The sequence below is a fragment of the Apis cerana genome, linkage group LG1, assembly GCF_029169275.1.
Source record: "Apis cerana isolate GH-2021 linkage group LG1, AcerK_1.0, whole genome shotgun sequence".
In the NCBI taxonomy this organism is placed as follows: Eukaryota; Metazoa; Arthropoda; class Insecta; order Hymenoptera; family Apidae; genus Apis; species Apis cerana.
In genome coordinates this window covers 12,846,661-12,871,790 of record NC_083852.1, presented here as the reverse complement: position 1 = coordinate 12,871,790, position 25,130 = coordinate 12,846,661, and the positions used below count along the sequence as shown (strand labels likewise).

Below are 25,130 nucleotides of genomic sequence, written 5' to 3'. Positions count from 1 at the left end.
CCAATATTTTACATTATTAATAAAAAATGAAAGACATTGGCTTCTCCTGAGGGAAAAGATTATATGTATAAGATGAGGGAAAGTGACTGTGTAAATTGTGATGGCTTGTTGGACCTAGCAGGAGCATCGGGAACCGTCTCGACGAAGCGGAACGAAGCACAGCCACTATTCCGATCTTCTTCTTCTTCTTCTTCTTCATTTTTTTTCCTTCGCCAGGACTCCAGCCTTCCCTCGGGGAGAACGCCATTGAAAATGCGATTTCTTCCTTCTCTATTCCATGTTCCGCCACGATGCGTTTCTTTTCCTCTTATTATTCTCTTCGTCGGTTCATTCTTCGCTGCTGCGATAATCGGAGCGAATTCGCATACGAGAAACTCTAGCGAGCGAGCGAATTGGTTTTCTCGTCGTAAATCTGCGTAATGAGGCGTGTCGAAAGACGGCTTACTAGACGAGCTATATAATGCCATCAACTGACGATTGGTTCAGCCTCTTTCATGCTCTTTCATATTCACCACGAAGATTCTTTCAATATATATATATATATATTTTTCGAGCCAATATCTATTTCTTTCCTTTTTATTTCTACAATTATCCCAAGTTTTTAGATCCAGAGAAATTTTCATTAATCTACAGTCACAGGAATGCAGCCAGATGCCTCTCCTTCGAATGGAAATTTTATTACATTCGCGTTACGATAGAGCTGGGTTTATTTAACGACACTATCACCGATGGAAACGAATACGCTTGAACGACCATGCAGTTGGCTGTATCGAAGAAATTCGTGGGTAGTTACTCGATCGGAAGAAAGTTACGCGCCTCGAAAGTACGTGCCTTTAAAGAGTTTCTTATTATACCAATATAAACTCGTGGAAAAATTTCCATCCATTTCTTAACGATACTTTTTTCGAATAATTCAATATTCCAACCGAGGAATTCAAAGTTGGGCACTAACCCTTTGAAAAAGTAACTAGTTAAAATTTCGTATAAAGTTACTTTACGTAATAATTTTATTTAAAATGCTTAAATAACATTTATTTGTAGTTAATTGATCTGCTCTTCATATAATCTCATCCTTTTGTCGCTACACTTATCTGCGTTATTCGATGCTTTGAATAATAAATTATTGAAATAACTTATTAAATTATTAAAGTAATTTTATTTTTAATTTCAATTCTTATAATTTTGTCTGTTTCTAAAAGAATTTTATCTTCTAAAAAAATACACCGAAACTTTTCTCGTATTTATATTGTATCTGATAGTTATTATTCCATTTCTTCAGACGATTTATTCTCTTTTAGAGAAAATTCTAATTCTCTTTTATTAACATATAATAGATGTAAGGAAAGAACTAAATACAAAATTGTAAAAAATTTTATTTTGAAAAATACACTTCATATATATTATTAAAATCATATAATTCTAATTAAATTTAACAGAAAGTAAACAATAAAAAGTATCTAAAAAATTCTAAAACAAAAATAACGAATAGAAATATAATGCTAAAGATATAAGATGATAAAGATTAATTTTAAAAATATCTATATCATAATTTGCTATTTCTCGTATACATCATATAATTCAATCAAACACAGTTAATTGGAAAAATGAAAAAAAAGAATATATCAGAATTAGCCATTGACCGAAAATATGAATTACAAATTCATCGAAAAAAGTTTCCAAGGAGGATTTCCAAGGAGGAACGATGAAAAAATTGGAAGAAAAGGAATCTTCGCAAAAATCTTTCTTTCCATATCATCAAAAGTCCAGAATCCCGGGCATAATAACGGCGTCGCCGGCACCGGTAGACATTATTAAATTACATTTAGAATCGCGCAGTTTGCGGGGGTGTCGGTGGAGGAAAAGTGGCGGAGTAGGGACAAAGAGGGCCTGGGCGCACGCTCGCGGCTGTATATATTAATTTGCTGCCGACAATACATATTCAAGTTGGAATTCATACGCTGTCAGAGGCAGCGCTCGGTCGACTGAATAGATAGACATTATGGATGTCATACGGAAGCAGGAGTGGCGCGAAGCGAGGGTGGTACGTATGGGAACGTACGTTTCGCGTACGGTTCACGCTCGTACGACTGTACGAGCTGCGACAGGGACGGATAAACACGGTGAAAGAACGAGTGGAGGGCAAGGGAGGATAGAGAGAAGGGAGAGAGAGAGAAGGGCAGGATAGGAAAAGCGGATGCAGAAACGAGGGAGTACAGAGGGAGAGAGGGAGAGAGAGAGAGAGACTTTGTATTGCACGTTCATGGTGACGTGACATCCTATGGAGAGAACACGCGGTGCATGTAACAAGCGGTTCCGAAACTTCTCCAGTAACCATCGAACGAGGCTACCTGCATTTTATATCCTCCGTTTATTAGTTGGTCATGCGGAAACATGTCGCGAAAATGACTTGTTGTCTTTGATTTTTAATACACGCAAGCCATGTTCCTTGATCATTATATCAGGATAAATAATATTTTGCAAATGATAAAAGAAGGGATTAGAAAATTAATGAAATTGCTTTGCTATGTCTTTTTGTAAAAATGTAGGATGTCAAATTGCTGAATTTCCTGATATTTTGATAAGATGTGGATTCTTGGAGGAATCACAATAAATATGATTAGCGTTTTATCTTTTTGTATGTCGTTAACTTTTAATCATATTTGTTACAAGATAATAGGAAACAGAAAATTTTTATTTAGAATTTTGAAGAAAATCAAAAATATAATTTTCCAACTCTTCTATTTGTTTCTATTCAAATATATATTCTCATAAAATGCCTTCTTTTAAGTTTATTATTCATAAAGTATCCATATTTCATCGAATATTAGCTTCATTTTCACTCTAATCAGAAAATAAATCGAAGATTGCATCATCATCACATTCTTGATCTATTATATACCAATATTATCTATTATATACCAATATTATATACCAATTCAAAAACTTATATTAGCATTCTTATTATTTTTTCATTGATGATAATTAGAAAAAGGATTTAGTTGTTTGAATTTGATCGAAATCCAAGACAAAATCTAAGTGAATAAAATCTTGCTTGAATTTCAATTCCGATTTGAATTATGGTATAATAATTAATATTTTTTTTTTAAATAAAACTAATAAGATATATTTTTTCATTAAATAAAATAATACCAAACAAAATGATTGCTTTTATTTATTAATAAATACATATAAAGAGTTAAATTTCTTAATTACTTAACTTTTATAATCATTAATCTATAATTAAGTCTATTGTTTAATTTAAAGTTTATAATTATGGAAATATGAAATAGATATTAAGTATGGATTAACACTTTGCACATGCGAATGTATTTGTTCAAAATAAATGTCTACCTCAATTCCTATTTATAGATTAGGAAGTGCTCATAGTTTTGTTTTAAAGTGATCATGAAATAAATTTGTTTAATGTATCTAAACAAGAAATTTCACGATATATTATAAGAGTAATGTATTATATAAAGTTCAAGACTTTTTTTTTGGAAAAAAATACAGATTTCATTAGCTAAAACAGTCAATCGCTTTTTCTACTTTAACTTGAAATGATATTATGTAACATACATTTTTTGACGAAGTAGATCACATTTATTAATCCGGTACGTGTCGAAACTGAGTAAGAGAGATATTGAAAGGAATAATAAACTTTAAATATTATTGAAAGTAAAAAATACAGTTAAATGGAACGAGTGAGAAATTTCTCTATCATTCTGGAGACAAATTCGTGTGTTCTATATAATATAGATGAATATATATGAAATGAACTCAATATTTCTCATTCTTTATTTCTAGGATATACCACGATATGGTACATGCTCTGATACTGGTACAGACATTACATCTCATTTTCCTACTTCCATTCTCTTTACGTTATCTGCATTCTTCGGTAATCATTTTATCTCTCTATTATCTATTATGAGGTCATCCTTTTGTGCGTGCGAAAATCCTTGAAAAAATTCTACGAAAATTGTACGTGCAACCAAAAAAACCTACGTGTATAAAAAAATTACACAATAGATTCTAAGTCATCACAAACTACGAGCTTTTTTATTTCTTATTTGATTTTTCGTTCTCATGCGCGATGGATTCAACGATGCGAAAAAGAAGAAATTGTGATAGTCGCGGACTAGTGAAAAACCAGAAACTATGTGGATGTACAACCATGTAAATCATTGGAGACCAGAGAAACTTTGGGTCCGTTATTTCGACGAAGTCGGAAGCCATAACTTTAAGCTGTGGCTCGACGATGACGACAGCCACAGTCAAGACGAGGACAAGGATACAGATGGTTCCGGAACGAAAATCGAATCGCGAATTTTACTCTTACACTAGGTTTCGGTGTTCCATTTATGCTTGAAGCGAGCGTGATGCAGACAACTGATACTGTAATTCGTGCCAGAAGACTTATCTCGTGAAGAAAACTTGGAAGATTTATGACTAATTCTTTTAGAATCTGTTCCAACATTTTTCGAAAAAAATCGAAAAGTATACTGGCAATGGATTAATTTATGAAGGAGATGTTCTTGTTTGGCGAATTGAAAATTTTCTTTCAAAAATATTTTATTAAGACATTTAGTTTAAATATTTATAATATTTAATATTATAATATTTATAATATTTATATAGGCAATGATTTATTATCTTCTTATAAGAATGTTTTGATAGTTTTGAAATGATAATTTATTTTTGTAAAAATAGTGTAATTTGTCTACAATATATAAATATTTTGAAATATTAAACATTAACTGCTATTAGCTTGAAATTTCATTCTTTTCTTTTTCTTTTTTTTTTATTAGAAATTTTTATTTTATTCTATAGTTTGTTATTAATGATTATTTACTAATTTTTACTAAAATTTTATAAAATTTAAGTTTTTAGATGGCAACAAAATTTAATTTTTCCAAGAGCCTTATAAATATTTTTTTCATTTTTTTTGTCTTATCTTTTAACTTGCTGTTAATAATATTCCCATATTTGCAAAAAATAAATTACATTAATAAATATCATCGCGACATAATATTCTTTTTTTATGCGTGAAAACGTGACAACAATGAATATGAAAATAAACAAAACGCATTTGTTAGGTCAGCAATATTATCGAAATAATTGATGCAAAGCGACACATCTCTGTGAAAAATATCACAAGTCGAGAATATAAAATTTTTCAGGAAAATAAAAATGCATTATTTAGTAATTTATATATTAATTCTTAAATTCTTTCAGTTGAATTTATTTATTAAAATTAGAGAATTATGAATATTTTTTATATATTTCAATTGTATATTTATTTAGAATATATTTATTATTACTAAATGAAAAAAATAAGATTAAAAAATAAGATTAAAGAATAAAAAATAATTATCATGAACTATTGAACTTTATCTTATGACATTTTTTTAAATGATACAATGATACATAAATTTTATACAAAATTAAAGTGAAAAATTATTGATTTACTTATAATTCTCATATATCATCATCAATTGTTGTATTATAAATTTATAAAACTTACATTTAATTATTTCTTAATTTTAATTATAGTGCTTGGTTATATGTATATATATGAATGTAAGTCAATGATGTTTAATAATAATAATTAATAAGAAACAATTAAAAATGATTAAAAGTAATATTTTTAACTTTCATGATAAATAGAAAAAAATGAATCTTTAAAATGATTTTCTTTGTCATTACATCTTTAGATTTTTTTTTATATAAATTATTGTATAAATTCTCATTAAATTTGTTATTAATATAAAACATAATGGTATAAAATATATTTCAAATAAATAATTATTATTAAAAATTAAATAACTTGAATACATGATTATTTATGATTTATATTATTTTATCTACAATCTACAATCAATGGAACATATACGTGAAAAATACTTTTATATAATTTGAAAATTAAAGTTAATCAAGTCAAGTATATCCATAAATAATAATTGCTTAAAATGTTCTTAAAATAATATAATTCAAGCTCATCAGACTTTTTCTTAACAAATTGACATTTCTAAATAGTTAAAGTGTGCAAATCGTATCTTAAAACGATTGTATTGAACATTTCGAGATCTAATTCAAAGGTTATTCACGCGGAATCGTTTCTAAAAGCCGCTCGATCGAATTCAAACAGGAGAGTTTCGACGTTCGCTCGAATATTCATAATCGAATTAGAAGACCAAACCTCTGAATGAAACGCTGATGCTCCCTCGAGACACTTGGGAGAGCGTGGGATGAGACACACGTCGATGAAATATGGTTGCGTATCGACCCATCGAGCAACGCGTCATGGGCAAGGAATCTCGTTCGATTAACAAGGTTTTACGCATGTGCGCACGATACGATTTGGGAGATTAGAGAGCAAATTGACGCGGTTTTCATGCTAATTCTCTGCACTGGCATCCTAGTCGGTTCATGTTTGGTAGACTCATTGGACAAGAATTGGCATAGATTTTCACGATAACGATTAATGGAATTTTACATTAGAAATTCTCAATAATTTAAATTTATTAACTCTTATATCAACAAAATTTGAATATCCTTTTATTTGAAAAGAATTTTTTATCTTTCTATTTTTAAATCCAGTTATTATTTATATATACTATCGATTAAGACAATTCTTTATTATTACAGAATTATTAAAATCAAAATTTGAAAGTTATGTATATATTTTCGTCTATCATTGTTTCCAATCATACAAACCCATTAGCTCATGAATGCATTTCGAAAATGCCGCGATCACCCCCTCGCGATCGTTAATCACAGTGCTCACGGATTCTCCAATGCGATAAATCTGGGAATGGTCGAACATTTCAACAGGAGTACACGTATGCACGGGATATATACACATGTAAAGAAAGAGACTTGGCATGGCGTCTGGTTGTTCGACGGTTCTCCCGATTTCGTAAAATCGAGACAGTAATTCAAACGCCTAAAGGGCTATGCTCGTAAATCCTGTCCACCGCGCGACAAAGTGTCGCCGTGCGGTTTCGTATCTTCTCCGATTGTAGCCGTACATGTATGTAGCTTGGAACCAGGACACGATATATATTCCATTTAATCAGTTTCCCCGACCGAAATCCTGATATCCCTGGAATGTACCTGACCCAGCCTCTTTGTCGTACTTCCGTCTTTCTTTTGCAATCAGGAAGGACGAAGAAAGAAAGAAAGAGGGCGCAAGGAGAAAAAGGACCTCCATGTGCGATGCTTTCGTCGAAATTTTGGTTGGTTGAGGGAAGAGAGACGAGGAGTTGGCCAGTGGTACAAACTCGAGAAAAGTAGGAGGAAAGGATGAGATAAATTCGCGGGTTTACGGCACCTTTAAAGTTGCAGGAATCTCTTTAACGACTTGGCAGTCTGCCACCGTGCTGGCCTCCATAGGAAGGTTGAACAGCATTGATGGTTCCACGCGCCAGACCGGGGCCTGGGTTATCATTCATTTTCTCTCGACCAGAGACTCTGTTAATGACAGTGACGCAAAATTACTGCGGAACTTCTAATGCAAACAGAAGCAATGGAAAATCGTGAAAACCGGATAAGATGTTTCCGATTATGATCTTAGCGTTAGATCATCTACTTATGTTTCGGAGATTATATCTATATCCAAAAGATAGGTGGTGTCTGCAACAATTTAAAGATTTCTGCATAATCCTAATTTTTTTTTTTTTTTTGATTTTTTGAAAGATTTAAATTTTTGTGAATTATAATGATTTTATAGCTGTATTTGAATTTTTGAAATCATTACAATAAAGATTTTTATTATTATTTAAGTTTTATTTAAGTTTTATATTAAGTTATTATAAAATTTTTGATTGTATATTATAATTGTTTGAGCAGAAATTTTTTTGAATTATTTGTTTATTTAAATTATTCCTCTTTTGTGAGATTTGAATTCTCACTTGAATGATTTTTATATTTCATATTGTAAATTAATTGTTATAAATTAAGAAATAAGGAAATAAATTAAAATAGAAAAAAATTGTAATTGTGTTTTAAATACGAGAATGATAAAATAAAAAAATTTAATAAATGACGGTATTGAATATTGACAATTGAAATACAATTAATGTTGATAAAGATGGAACATTATGATTTTAATTTTTTAAATAATTTTTGCGATTATCTTAAACTATATAATTTACTTCACATATATAATAGAATTTTTAATAATATTTTAATTGATATTATATAAATCACATTTATTTTATTCTTTAATTCTAATTTTTTTTATTTTATAAAATAATCTAATGTCAAATATTCAATAAGAGAAATAAATAAATATTTTTGAGCCACCTCTCTTTACTTTCAAATTATTTAAGAAATTAAACATTTAGAATATAAAAATGAAGATGATAAACAAGAAATAAGATATTATTTGTATTTCAAAATAGTACATATTTTAAAAAATAACAAGAAGATCTATTTAACTAAGAAGGAAATTATCTTGAAATAGTTCTTATTATTATTAGAATTTGGAGTTCTATTTCGATTCATATTATCCAAGTTTGAACTGATTCACGCCGACATCCTTATGTTTAGAATACTCTGAATTATAGAACCTCGAACCTTTCACTGTCACAAACATAAGTATTGCGGAATCGAAAATCCGATCCCACGAATTTGAGGTCTTCCATGCCGAATCTTATCAATCGAAAATCGTCGTCGCCAAATCCTTGGGTGCTAAGATTTCACGGATACCTCTTTCGTATTCTATCCTGTTAAAATCAATCTTCTTTCAGGATAGGACGTGTTTAAATATTTGAACGTAAATCTTAAATTCCATCCTATCTTTCCTAACCTGGTTCGAATCCGATTTCCCTTACTCCTTTCCTCGTCCATCACAATCTCTAATGTTCTTTCCGCCTCTTTAGCCCCGCGTTTCCAATGTTCTCAGCGTCTGAGACGTGTCCTCTTGAGAGTGGTTTATTTTACTGTTACTGCCTAGTCCCCTAGGTTGCTCGATCATTACTGTCAAAGCGTCTCCTCAGGCTGAGTAATGCGGGATTCCAAGTTCTAGAAGAAAAGAAAGATTCGAAAAGAGGCTGAATTGCATTGGAAAGAAAATTCAGCCAAATCTACGAATGACTTGATAACTGGAAACGCGAACCATTTTCTTTCGTCTAGCTAGCGATCACAATCATTTTTATCTCTCCCGATATAACAAGATTTTTCTCTCCTTATCTTTTCTTTATTTTTTTCGTTGTTACCTATTCGTTTTGACAGAAATTAACGATTACGTGTATTTCTCCATTGATATTATTATCGTTAAAATTTCTTGTAAATTGAGCATCGAGATTCTTAATCTTGGATTATTTTTTCCTCTCTTTTGTTTAAATGATAGTAAAAATTGAAAAGTTTTGAGTTTATGTAAAAGAAAAAAATTATAATTTGAATTGTTATATTCAAATTGTAATTTGTTTTTTTTTTTAATCTATTTTATGATTCCTTATTATATATCTATTGTTGTTTTTTTTTTGAATCTATTTTATGATTCCTTATTGTATATATTCTTTATTGTATATGTATATGTATACAATATACTTTCTTATTAATTGATTATGATAAGTATTAATAAATAAAACAATAAAATTTGAATATATGCATCTTAAGTTAATTACTAAATATTTATTAAGTTTATGTATTTTTTGTGAAAAATCTTATAGTATAATCTTATGGATTATTAAAATTAATTTTTTGTCAGATTAGTTATTAATAAAAATACATTCAAACAAAAATATATTTCTTATTTCAAATAAATTATAACAGATTCCGCTTTTCTATTTTTTGTATTTATCTAATCTATATAATTTAAATCTATCTTAATATTAATTAAAAATTAAAATATCGTATAAAATTGCTTAATTTACTAAACAAAAATATACAGAAAAATTAATAAAGTATATAAATATAAACATAAATTAATTATAAGAAAGGAATATTTATTTCGTAATGCAAACTAAACATTCTTTAATAAAAACAAATAAAAAGATATATATTTATATGGTATTATATACAATCATATTTGTGTCTTACTTGAATTCCAAAAAAATTACTGAAACATAAATAGAAGATAATACGAATAACGAATATTTTTCGTGCCAAGTTACGTGCTATGACGCAAAAGAGAAACCTGAGAATATCTCGAATCTACCATCAGCAGAATAACCAAGGAATTTAGTGTGTAGTGAAGATGGCGAAGCGAGAAGCATTAAAGGAAGCGGATTCCTCTTCAAGTTTTCCTCGCTCGTTATGAACGAATAGAAGGTGTTGTCTTTGTGCATATCGGAATCTAGCTCGTTACAGCCAGATCTGCGGAGAATCGCGTCACATACAGCCACTTGTTTACACAGCCCTTCAAGGATGCGACATTGCACACACGGTTTCAGCCGCTTTGTCTTACAGCCACGATCAGTCCGCATCCGATTCGAGAGACTTTGAAACGCGGAACAACGTGCGAGGATATTGCCTACTCGCACCACGTCTGCGCAATGTGTTCCACTTCCCTGATTCCACACTATAATCTATCCGATTCTCGAACATGCATTTGAGCGATTCTGGTGGGAAGGCGTTCAGAATCGATGAAGGACAGAGATATTATAGAGAGGATCAAACGTGGATGTTTCCATTGATGGAACTCGTGTGATCGATCGTGTTATATGAACATGGTGAGAAGGATCGTTGATGCGGATACAGATGTAACAGAATGCATAGAATAACTCGAATGGAATTCTATGTACATATCGAACATATAAAATAAAATTCGTTCATTCTAAATCTTTTTTTTCTTTAAATAATAAAATGAATTTGATTAATTTTTGATAAAAGATAGTTTTAAGTGCAAGAATAAAGAAACAGAATATTTTTTTTTAAATCGAAGCCTCGTTTTCGAGAAAAATCGAGTTGTATACATTTAAATCTAATTTTTTTGAAATGAAAAATCTAATTCATCATAGTTTCATTTTATTTTTATACATAGAATTATCTCTTGTTCAATTACACCATGAATTCTATTATATTTTATTATATATCTATTATATTTTATTATAATTTATTATATATAACTGTGAATTTTATTATAAAATTATATTACACACCTTTCGATTCATTTGATAATTAAACGATCGATTATCCAGATTGAATCTTTGATTATTATTATATACAAAACAAAACGTTGGTATAATTCGTATAGCATTCGTTAAATTCATAAATTCATAAATTTCATATATTTAAAAAACTTACAAATTATGAAAAATATCTTACGATTTTTCCATAAAATCGATGCCAATTATCTGAATGAAATTATATATTTAAATAATACGAAGTCTTGTGAAATTTAACCAATCCTATGAACTATACCAACGTTTTGTTTTGTATATAATAATGATCCTAGTTAAAGATACAATCTAGATAATCGATGTTTAATTATCAAATGAATATTTTTGCAGTAAATATATGTGTATATACCTTGTAAATTTGCAATAAATAAACATAGTATATTTTATAAATTTTATAAATTTTATAAGCTTATAAGATCATGCTATAAAAGCGTAATGGTGAAATTTGTAATTCAATCGTTTATGTTTACATCATAGAAAAATCATTAAAGGACTATTATCAGATCTTATACTGATCTTATAGTAAATTTTTAAGTTATTGCGCAATAATTCCAATTTAATGAAACTAAACTGGCGAATGTTTGTTGATGGAATATTGAATATCTTTATTGATTTTTTTTTGTTCATGCGATTGTTTACGACAAGGAGTATTGTGAACGTTGATGACGTGTCTTTCTCATATTTCATGGTTATATATACTTGACTGATGCTATTGTCTGGCTGCAAATCTTAGTACCACGTGTGAAAATATCACATTGAAGACTGTATTGAATCAAATTTTTTTATTCATACTTATTTAATATTATAATAACCTGACTCAACAAAATAATGGATTTTATTTTTATGTATAAATATAATTATATTTTTTATATAATACAATTTATATATATATATAATACTTAACTGCTACAACTTAATAATTCTAGCGTCTGGAATTAGAAATGAAATAAAATTTCTAAAGATCAAATATATATAATAATTATGAATATTATGAATTATATATAATATGAATTATATATAATTATGAATAATTATGAATTATGAATATTTATTTAAATTTATATTTTTATATAACTAAAAAATGGAACATAAATAAATTACTATATAATTATAATAATAAATATTTTACTTTGATATTATGTATGACATATACACTTTTTTCAATTTTTCATAAATATAAACTGTTATTTTTTAATCATATGACTCAAGCATTTTCATATTTTTTTCTATAGATTTATTTTTATTTGTTACTTTAGTTATAAAAATTCAATCAATAAAAAGTCAATCAATAAAAATTCGTATATATACAATTAAAAATGGCAACTATATAAAAAAATTAATAAACTTTAATAGATTAATATATTTAAAAATTTTGCATTTTAATCATTGTTATTATCTTTATGGGCATTTTATGTTCACTTAAAGAGAGAAGTAGAGTGTAGAATCCTTAATAATGATTCAATGTCGATTAATGACAAGTTAAGTAAACGAAAAAGGAAGAATAGTTCAGAGACTTGGTGATAAAAATTCTTTTCTAAGTTATATTAACGCCGTTATTCGCTCCCGCTTCTTGGACGAACTTTAATCGTGAATAATGAAGCAGACTGAGGACGATTATTTTTCTTGGTGAAGGAAGCAGCAATATTAGACGGAACCCTATAACTTTGTCCGGGTCGCCATTTTTCTCGCTTTGCGAAAAATCCTTACACGTCAACTTGACAAACCTCCGTCCGGTTTAATTTCAACCCGAACGAAACTAAATGTCATGTGGACGATTAATTTTTGAGCAAACTAAGCATCTTTTTAAATCTTCGCGTACTTTATTAAATTATAACACTGATATGTAATCCTAAAGTTAAGATATCAAGCCTTTATAGCAAACTACCATAGCATATAGTTCAAATAGCATTTAAGATTCTGTAATTTTAATAAATTATTTTATAGACAGTATAGAATATCTATAATTTATATAACTAATAACTTATCGATATTTATTTAAATATAGATTTATTGAAATATAGATTTTTATAAAATTTTTATCAAATGGCAAAATATAAAATGTAAAAAAAATATATTTTATATTTCAACCTTTTATATTACCTTAAAGTCCATTTTGATCTCAAATTTATTATATTTTAAGCTTTTTATAATTTCACAAAAATTCACATTTCTTTATTAACATTTTTATTTTATTATCTTATACATTTTTAATCTCAAAATAAAGAATAAAATAATAATTAAGATATTCGAAAGAGAAAATTACTTATATTAATTATATATATTCAATTGTTAAAAAATTAAATCGAATACAATAACTATTATCCATTTAATTGGTATTGATTGCTAGAAATTTCAAGAAATGAGATTATATATATATATATATATATATATATATATATATATATATATATATATATGTAAATACTTACATGTACCTATTTGTTCTGCTATAATTAATATTTTCAATCTCCTTATTTACATGAAAACTTGCTCCAATTAACCAACACAAGCTTCTTGGAATCAACAAATATCGATTCGACGATAATTTCATCGAACGTTATGCATCAAGTTAATTCCATCGAACACATCGAGATCAAGCTTCAGGCGTCCGGTAATTGTTACGGGTCCACTATTTGTAATTCATCGGTTCCGCGTGTCAAATTTTACAATGCAGGCCTCATTATATTTACAACATAGGAACGCAAGCGTTCCTCCGCTCGTCAATGCGCACCGTTGAAACAATTTATAACCATGGTTCTCGGTATAGTATATATGCAGATTCATCGAACGATTGTTATACTGTCGGCTATCAAAATGCAACGACGATGTTGCAGACCGCGACCCGCGTGCTGTCTCTCCGCTTTAATTAGCGTTACAATGATCGGGAAATCCCCGGTATCATAGTGATCGGTGTTGCGCGGATAATTACTAACCGTCGACCTTTCCCGCGTATCGTGACTGCAATTTCTGAATTTCCTATGGTACCTCACTGTGGAAGGAAGAAAAACCGGTAATGGACGTTGTTCAACGATTAATCGAATTTCCGGATTTTCGCGCGCCATTGGGATATTTCATCCGTTCGTGCGTGTCGGGCATTTCGAATGACCGAAACTGATGGAAAGAGAAGGTTGATAATTCTTCTGTAATCGAAGCACGTTGTAAAATATGAGTTATCAGAAAAGTGAATTTATGATTTATTGAAATTATTCATGTGATAATGAATTACACGGACTAATTTTTGTAATTCGTCCATGAAAAAATCAATTTTTTCTAATCCAAATTTGATATCTAATGATTTTCACCTTTCGAAACTAAAGAAATGTTTGAAAAGGAAATATTATTTCATGTGATGAAGAAGTAAAATTTGTCCTCAAGAAATTATTTTAAGATTTTTTTATGAACGGATATAAATATAAAAACTAATATAGCGTTAATGAAAATGTATTGCAGTAAATGATGATTATTATATAGAAAAATAAATATATAATTTTAAAAATAAAGAATAAAGATTTATTATTGTTTTTTAAAGATATGTCTTTCCATTAATTTTTATTTAAATGAAAGGATTTTTTTTTTATTATCATGAATACCTTTCGTACTTATAATCGAATTACTTGGAAATTTTGCTGAAATTAATTGATTGGATTTTTATGATTTTTTTTAATATTGCGTTCGAAAAATTTGTTATTTCTCAATTACAATATTTAATGAAAGAAGAATACAATAATATATCTTATTTTCTTAAAATATTTTTTTAATTTAATAAAGTAATATTATTATCAAGTATCTTTCTTTTAATATTTTTTAATAAAATTAGTATATAATTTTCATAACTTCCATATATATAATTTAAAAAGCGAAAAAATAAAAACGAAAATTTTATAGTGAAAACATTATTGACATATTAATGATTGGTAAATAATCTAACAAAGATGAGTCGATAATTTACAATTTTTATAAACTATAATATACTTTTTGATTATCTGAAAATATATTATATTAATATCAACTGTATCTATAATTTTCAATCAGAGTTTTATCTTATAAATTATCTATTATTATTTCTCCTATTTTTTAGAAATCTTTTCACAAATGAAATTATTAAAAACAATTTCTTTGATAAATTTTTTCAATATAAACAATCATGAATATTATTATTTTATTCTTTCTTTTATAGTTTTTGCTTTATAAGTAACTAATTTTCTGTGCAGCTACACGATATTCAATGAAAATTCTGGTGATATTATGCATCATTAAAATTTTTCTCGATTGATAATCTATTTCAAACATATGATCTTTTCTCAAATTTTAATTATTATATTCACATCTATATATATCTATACTTTTCATTTCCTGATATCCTTGATAAATTCCTTTCTTTAAATTTCTTTCTTTCTGTTTAATGTATTCTAAAGATTTTTCATATTAGATGATTTATGCGACAGTACAACGGCGAGAAATTTAAATAATAGCGTTATTATTCCTCCAAAAAGAAGATATATCGTAATACTCGAAATGAAAGCTATTCAAAATAGATCACAATAATAAATGGATTTTATCAACGTTCAAGATAAATGTTTCTTGTAAAACACAAAGATTTTGTTGATCTTTGTTCAAGCCGAACTCTCATTACTACTCATACTTTTGATAATGTGACTGTTCTTCGCAGATTAGAATTATTCATCGTACTCCAAATCAATCTTAACTCGAAATTCCTCAACGATTTCAAGAAAATAATATTGAGTATTTCGTCTTTATGAATCTTCAAAGATATTACCGAAGCGCAGGATATTAATTATTGGCGACACGATCTTCTAGTCGCAGTAAATTATGCGGTCGAGTCGAACCGAGACATTTTACTCTCCTTACTTGCCATAGGCTTTGCCGTGATAACTGGTAACCGTGTACCAGTAAGCGTCTTCCTTCGGGCATTCTCTGCCAATTTATTACCACCGCTAACGGTTACCGGGAACGATTTTGTTCGCCGGTTTCACGAATGAAACCACTTATCTCCGCCGCCGCCATGCAATAATTCCTCTTTTCTATAAGGCTATTTTAGAGCCGACTGATAGTGCTAACAAAGAGACAAGGGAGAGTGAACATTTTGTTCTCATTGCATCAGACCTTTCCCTTTCCAAGAATTTGCATCGACTTCTGAGAATCTCGAGTTTCGATAATTCAATAGCTAAGATATAGTTAGCAAGTTACAGAGATTAGAAATTCATATAAAATTCATTTATTTATTCATTTCGTATTCAATTCACTCATTTTGTATAAGATAAATTATTCAATGAAATTTAATATTTAAATTAAGGAACTTTGATATTGATATTTTAATGTAATTTAATTATTAATCTTTTGTAACATATTTTACTATATTTAAATGAAAGTGAAATTTTATTTTTGAATATTTTAGTTGTTATTTGAGAAACTTTTAAATGTTTTATTAAAGCATTTATTGGAGATTGAAATATAATGCAAAATTGAAAAATTAATTTGGAATATCTAATACGGCAAAATACATTCCATATTTCACAATTTATTATTTATAATAGATTAGTAAATATATAATAAAATAAAATATTTAGATAATAAATGTTTTTATTATTATAATAGTAATTGATCCATTGATCAATCAAATCTAAACTTTCCGAAAATAAACTTCTCAGTAACTTTTGAATTGTATATATCATTTTTAAAATTTTCCTCTAATTATATCAATAATTATGAATCTTCGCTTGCATAAAATAGTTCACCTAATTAATTAATTAATAAAATGAATAAATATGAAAAAAATTTGAAATAAACATGAATCTAATAATAAAGAATATACCACGGCACCGATTCCACGGCACTGATTCCACAAAAATAACCAGACAATAAAAAGAACAAAAGATTCGCAAAGAATAGTGAATCAATGGCGATGTAATTTTATTGCGGAGCATAGTTCACATATAATTAATTCCTCATGTAGACCAAAGTATGGCACAACTTTGCACTTCATCTCTAAGGAATTGCAGCAGACTGGCATGGCCTACAGGGCTGAAAGTAAAAGAGGAAGAGGGATAAGGAAGTTCGGTAACTCACGAGTAGCTATGTCGAACGACATGACGCGGTGCGTGGATGTGTTTTCGCGTATACGGTCGCTTGGCTGTTGCAGATAATTTTGCCGCTGTCTCGAGAAGTTCTCGTATCGCCGCAGGTGTTTACCTCGCGAACGGATCGAAAGGTTTCGCAGACATCCGATACGTAGACGACGTTCAAAAGATAGTTCGCTCTACGCCTTCCGCGATTTCACGCCACAACGCTTGTCAGATTCCCTTTTCCTCATTGCATTCCGTCGTACGATGAATTCTTGTCGAAATTTGTTGTTCACTGATTATCATATAATAATAATATCATATAATAATATTGATGATAAGAATGATAATTAAATATTTTTAAAATATTTTTATGGATACAAGCTGAAAAATTAAAAAATTATATATATTTGCACGAATTAATTTTTTGATATTAATAATATATATTTATAAAACGATATATAATTAACAAAAAGTTGAAAAACTTCTTGTTATCTATAATATTGTTTCGAGTTACAAGTATCAGAAAATTAATCTAAATAATTGTGTACAATTTTTTAGTTTTTCATTATATATATATATATATAATCAATATAAATCAATATAATCAATAAAATCTCTTATAATATAATAATCTTACTTCTTCAAAGAAAATTTATTATTATTTTTATTCATTACGGATCTTAAATTTAATCTAGAATATAAAAATAAATAATAACCTTATATAATAGATAATATAATCTTATAAATAGTTTATATATAATGATATATCAAAATTGTTACTCGTGAAATCATTCAAGCATTTATCAATGAAATCAATATATAAGATATAAAATCATTAATATCATTAAAATCTTATTCATAAAATTTTAAGAAAAAATCGTTGAAATTATTTACGATTATATTTAATAGATTTTTAAAATATTGAAAAACATTTTTTTAAATAAAATATTATTCATTTATTACTATGATTAAATAATTAAAATTAAATAATTATAATAAATATAATATATATAATATATAATATAATATATATAATATATAATATAATATAATATAAATATAATATAATATATAATAATTATAATAAAATTAAATAATTAAGATTAAATAATTAAAATTAAAATTTTTATATAAAATTGATTTCATAATAAACTTTTAAGAATTTTAAATTAATTCTGTTTTTTTTTTATTTCAGACATGCTACGAGATGGAGAGGTACCTGAAGGACGAACCGAAACTGCAGTCGTACAAAAAGTTGCCCACAGAGTTAGATACAGCACCCTGGAATCTCTTCAGGCCTCCTATTTCGTGGACAGCGACCACTGGCACCGCCAACGCACAATTCGAATCACCAATTAAAATGGAGGTGAGTATCTACATCCAATAATAAGAAATTTTTCGAGGTCGCTTTTCGAGTTCCATTCACTTTCAAACGTGTCTGGAACCACGTGTCAAAGTCGTTTCTTTCTTTTTTCGCTGATGATCGTGCGATGTAGGTGACGACGTCGTCAGAAGACAGAGAAACGCTCTGCTTGGACGATATTAAGTTCAGTCCTGGTGATCACAACCACAATGGCCGTGATAGGGATCTTCTGGACCGGCACCTCGATTCCTTGTCGATGTCGTCATCGAGTTCGGCGTGTTCTTGGGATAGTTCGCCTTCCGTTTCGTGCACGGCGTTCATTCTCAAAAAAGAGCCCAGCGAGGACCTCGAAGAGGACGAGGAGCACGAGGTGCGTCCTAGTCGGATTTGCATGTTCATCTTTCGAATCTTTTGCTCCTCATTTTTTGCTTTAAACAAATTTATATATTTTTTTTTATTTATACTAGAGATTTTTATATTAATGATGTCTTTCCTTCAATATATATATTTTTTACTATACATGATGATTTATCAAATATTTTTATTTTATGTTCTTATTATTATCGATAAAAAATTTTTCAATGATAGGTTTCAAGAAAGACATATTCTGATGTTATGCAATGATTTGATGTATTTTTTTTTACATGTAACATATAGAAAACATATAAGTCATTATAACATTGATATTCTTTTGAATAGGATTATAGGATACTTTTGATTGTTTTAATTGATAAATTTGATTATATTTTTAAAAAGAAACTATTGCTTTTGTCAAAAAATCATTAATTTAAAAGATATTTTAATTTAAAATTTGTAAAATTTATCATATGAAAAATAAGCAAAACATGTAGAATATTTTTTATCTTTCTTTAATATATGATATATTTTACAAACTTTAAGTTATAATAAAATAAATATCTTTTAAATTAATGATTTTTAGACATAAGATAAATATTTTTTTTAGAGAATTGAGAATTAAATTGTAAACTGATGCAATAAAAAGTATGACCTCATTCAAAAAAAAAAAATATTAATATCTTCTACGCATTTCTTGATAAAAAAACTAGTAATATTAAAATATGTTCTTCCTGAAACCATTCAATTTCATAGGAAATATTTTTTGTTATGGCCATAAAAATTGAAATAATATGAATCATTCTATATATTTGTGTATTATTTCGCATTTTGTCTGGATAAAATCTAAATTGTTCGAAAAATTCGATTTAAATTTTTTCTATGACTATATATATATAAAAATTTCTTAATTATTATTATTAAATATTTTAAACGCTCTATTTTAGCACAAAATGTAACATAAAAAGAAATTGTCTTTAAATAATTAAATATATTATTAATTAAATATAATAAATAATAAAATTTAATAAATAATTAATTAATAATATAATAATTAATTAATAATAATAATTAGTCTTCTATATCAAAACAGAATTGAAATAAATAAATTTCAAAAATAGCATTAATAGAAGATATAAATTAGTTTTCATATTCCAAAAATTAAAAAATTTTAAATATATAAAATACATCAATATTGTTTTATTTAGTTAAAATATTCTAAAATAAAAATCTTACATTTTTTATTTTCTAAAAATATGTTATAATATTTGGAAATCTAGATATCTTTTAATTTTTAAATAAAATCTTATAAAGAAAATATATATGAATTTTGTAGAGATTTAGAAGTAATCTAATTTATATTTTATATTTATATTATATTTATATTACATTTATTTATATTTATAAAAAAAGAAGGGTATAAATAAAATGACAAATACTAGAAAAAGAAGGAGAGAGAAAATTTTAATTAGAGAAGAATATAAAATCATAAGAATGATAAAATAAACATGAAATAATACACAATTACATTTATACTAAAAATTATAGAGATTAAAGTGTAAATACTTCTAATATACCATTAAATATAATGATCTTTCAATAAGTTTCAAAATCAAAACTCGAATCAAATGATTAAATTCGCATTTCCATGAAAGTAACGTTCAAAATTAATTATTGCGAGTGGAATACATGTCGCGACAAGAACACCTGCGTTTATGGTTCTACCTCACCCTTTTTCAGACAGCTATGTCGTTTAACGGCGTACAATGCCCGTCAAATTTCAATTACCGTCAAACACCAGTGTTATATACAAATTACGATTCTTTCCATTTTCCGCCGCGAATCGCGTAAATCCTGTATGCCTTGTGTAATTCGTGCACACGTGTACACACACGCCACGCGTTTATGTACGTTGGATTGTATGTAATCCGTTTACGGGGTCATTTGGCATTGATCGATTCGTATGGAGCCACGTTGGTATCGATGTTCGATATCGTTTTAACCAGTTGCTTGCACTTTAATCAGAGGCTCTCCCTTCCCTCCGTTATCGTAATCCCGTTGCGTAATGAATTACGTTACCGGCACCAGGAAATCGAGGAGGAAGAGGACAGCGGATGCGAAAGCGAAGGTCAAATCCTGACACCACCATCGAGTCCGGGCTCGGGTCAAGGTCATTCCAACTCCAGTCACTCGTCGAGCGGGAGTTCTATGCTCGACGTACAGAACCTCAACCTTCACGGGACGGGTGGCAGGAGCGCTATCGTCAGGGTTACCACTAGCAACGCACAGGGTGTCGCAAGGTAAATGAATTTCTTTTTTTTTTCTTTTTTTCAGATTCGTGTTTTGAATATTATTATATATTTAAAAAATATTGATACAAATAATTAATCATAAAACATATATATAAATATATAAATCATATTAAATTATCAAAAGTAACTCTATTTTTAATTAATTTTTCATTTTTATTAAATTTTTATTGAAACTTTGTACAAAAAATAATGGAAACTAATTTATTTTTTTTTTTTAGTAGTAAAAGATCATTTTTTATGTTTTTACATTTTTTTTTGTTTTTTAAAGACATATATAAACTTTGTAATGTAAAATATAGAATAAAATTTTTAATATGAAATAATTTTAAATATGAAATTTAGTATTGTTATTATTTTATTGTAGAAAATATCAAGAAATTATATTTAAAATATGAAAATAAATTAAAATTTTAACAATTTCACTCTGTCTATGAAATTATCTGTTAACGATAAAATTATCGATTATATACATATAATCTATATACAAAATTTTTTTAAAATCAAATTTTATTAAAATCAGAATTTTCAGGTTAGGCTAATTTTCTTATGAGTTATCGTAAAAAAACTTTATATATGTATATATGTATATATTGCTTTATATTGATTTAAGATATGATGAATAAGAACTAAATGTTTTAATATAATAAGATAAAATAAGACTAAATATTTAATATATATAAACAAGAATAGAAAAAACAAATGAATATATATATATATTATTCAAAACTTGAGATGGAATTTTTAATAAAATTAACAAAATAACAAAATATAAATACAATTATAGATATGTAATATATAAAATATATAACTAAATACAATTATAAAAATATAAACATTAAAATCTTACATATATAAACAGTTATATTTAAAATTACATTTTTTCTGTAAGGATATAATTCATTTATTCATATATCATTAACAAATAATATTTCGAATTAGTTTCCGTTTCACTAATAACCTTAAGAGATTTATATTATAGAATTAATTATAGAATAAATAGTATTTATAGAATTAATAATAATTAATAATAGAATTAATAGAATAATTGAATAATAATATCGTGATGAACTATTCATCGTTTGAAATAACATACATATATAACGTACAATCCAATATCGAGTTATTACGTTTTGCTTTACAAGCTGTTTTAAAGGGTTGGATTTCGTAATAGAATTAATATCAATATGATTGAAATGATTTTGAAATTAATTACTCTAAATACTTTTCTCTGAAAGAAAAGAATTTTTAAAACATTGATAAAAAAAAGAATCAATTAAAAAATTTTTTGTAAACTTAAACAGTATATAAATATTATAAAAAAGTATTATAAATAATATTTCTTAATAGCTAATATTTTTTTGAATTATAGCTAATTATAACTTTTCTCGAACTTGTTGGATCGGCTTACTTTGAATTTTAAAAAAAATTTAAAAAAATTCTGAAATAATTTTTAAAGTTGTTATATGAAATACTTAAAATTTTCTTCAATAAAAATAAAAATTCGGTATTTCATAAATATAACATTAGAATTTTCTTTCAATCCTCAGTAATCGAGATTACCTATAAGATTAAATTATTAATATTTTAATTTAATAATTAATACTTTTAATCGTAACTGTTAATCACAAAACATTTTAATTAAACCTTTATAAAAATCTTTTAAATCTGCCAAATCATCGAGATTAATTCGTTGAAAAGATCGGTTTTAAAAAAATCATTTATAAAAAATTTCTTGACAATTCGAAATATAAATACAAAATATCTATATTGTTCTTCCAGACTGATCTCCGTCACAGCGAATGGCTATCCCGCAGTTACAGGCACGCAACATGCACATGCAGGCACAACTGCGGCTGCGAGCACCGTGGCTAATAGGCACCATGCGAGGAGCCATGAGCACAGTCCGCCTGATACGAAGCGCAGGATACACAAATGCCAATTTCCGGGTTGCAAGAAGGTATATACCAAGAGCTCACATCTGAAAGCTCATCAGAGGACGCACACAGGTAAGTTCTTAACTGTTCTCCAAGATAATACCAGTTGCCAACGATCGATTAATTTGTGATTAGAGTTAAAAAAAAAAAAAAAAGGAAAGAGGCGTAACGGCAAAAAGTTTAACGGAACAGACAATCAACAGCGTGTTGGAAACGAAGAGCTTTCGATTAACATTCCGTGAAGAATTTTTTCACCAAATAGTTTAATTTTCTTTTTTGATCGTCCTTAGATAACTGTTATTAGTAGATGAAGAATTATAGAAGAATTCTTGAGACTAATACACCGTTAGATTATTCCTTTACAAGCTATTTATTATTATTATTTATTATCGTTGATCTTTAAACGAAATAAATTTTTAAAAAATTCTATTAATTATAATAATCTATTTGATATTAATAATATATATTCATGCAATTGAGATTGCCTATATATCTAACACAAAAAAATATAATTTTAGATTTTGGATATTATTTATTTTATCTTTCTATCCATTTCACGTAGAGACAATTTTTAATTAGCATGATAAAATTCTGTTTATATCTAAACATATATTTAGCTCTGATAATACAAACTGATATTTAGAAAATTGAAGTTGAATATGATTATTTTATGTTTTTTTAATTAATTTTTGTTATTATTTAATTCTTATAAATAATTTATTTTTTTAATAATTAATAATGTCTAAAATATAACTAAAAAGAAAAAAATAAAAGAAAATCATTATGATTCGCTATTAAAAATAAAAATAATTAATATAATTGAATTGTTACATGCATCCAATCTATTGTTACTATTTATTTTGAAATACAATTAAATAGAAATAAATAATAATATACATTTACTAAAAAATCGCAATTTATAATTTTTATTCCATTGAAGTTAGAGCAATAGAAACTTATTTAAAAATTTATATATTACAAATTAAAAATTTACTTATTCATATAAATAAATTCTTTTGTTAATTCAATTTATTTACTATAATATAAAATGATTCAAAAGCAAGTGCAAACTCTTAGAATAACAAATATTCATTTATAAATTCGTATATCTTATCAAATCATTTTTTCTTTATTCATTCAAAATTCCAAAATGGTTGGACTCTATTATTGTATCTTTTGCTACCGACCATCTTTAGGTAGTTTTTCAAAAAACTTAAAATTAATTTAACTTAAAATTAATTTGTCAATTTTCTTGAAATTTATATCAAAATCTTTTTTTTCAAACATTTTTTTGGTCAAATTCTTTTTTTCTCACAAATCTATACATCTTATCGATGGATTTTCTATTTTTTTTGATATTTATATCTAAATATTTTTTATCCAAATCTTTTCCTAAATACATTTTTGAATTTCCCTTTGCAAATGCATTTTTATTTTCATTCTTCATCCGAATTCTTTCATAAAAAGAACACATTCAAAATAATTTGTTACTTAATCTAAATCTTTTAAATACCTGTGCATAATCAAAAATCTTAAATTTATAATCAAATTTATAATTATAAAAATGAAAATAAACAAATTTTCATCGAAATTATCCAAACAACAAATTTTTGATCTGAATTTTAAGTAATAATAAAAAAAATTCAATCTCAATCTAAAGATCAACTTGTTCATACAAATGAATTTCTATTATATAGATTCTTTTTTTTGCTAAATAATCAGATTCATTCATTCTTCTCAATGACTGCTTAATAAGAAATCTTTTTATTCTTTTTACCAACATTTATCATTTCTTTCCGCAATTAAGATAACGCACGTATTCAATTATCGAATATACCACGTTGCTCATTAATAAACGTTACACCATACGTCTGTCTCCGCGCGATATCGCTCGGTAATTTTGCGCGCTTCACGCGACACCGCGCGCCCTTTCTTCGCAATTCAGTTAATCGTTA

The 25,130-nt window shown here is 27.1% G+C and overlaps 1 protein-coding gene and 1 long non-coding RNA gene across 4 annotated transcripts in view; one reads left to right on the top strand and one right to left on the bottom strand.

The window, feature by feature from the left end:
• The window catches only part of LOC107999823 (Krueppel-like factor 7), a 469,653-nt gene that overhangs the window by 409,769 nt on the left and 34,754 nt on the right, over positions 1-25,130 (top strand). For 2 of the 3 annotated variants that reach the window (XM_017059850.3, XM_062073808.1), the window contains 4 exons: positions 18,408-18,578; positions 18,709-18,945; positions 21,018-21,229; positions 23,021-23,247. In XM_017059850.3, coding sequence (XP_016915339.1) covers positions 18,408-18,578; positions 18,709-18,945; positions 21,018-21,229; positions 23,021-23,247 — 847 coding nt within the window. The remainder of the gene's footprint in view (positions 1-18,407; positions 18,579-18,708; positions 18,946-21,017; positions 21,230-23,020; positions 23,248-25,130) is intronic. The other variant, XM_062073811.1, reaches the window with a different exon arrangement.
• LOC133666031 (uncharacterized) lies at positions 8,372-11,010 on the bottom strand. Its single transcript, XR_009829552.1, has 2 exons — positions 8,813-11,010; positions 8,372-8,729 (listed from the first exon to the last, which is right to left on the bottom strand). It is a non-coding gene; the product is annotated as an uncharacterized LOC133666031 (long non-coding RNA).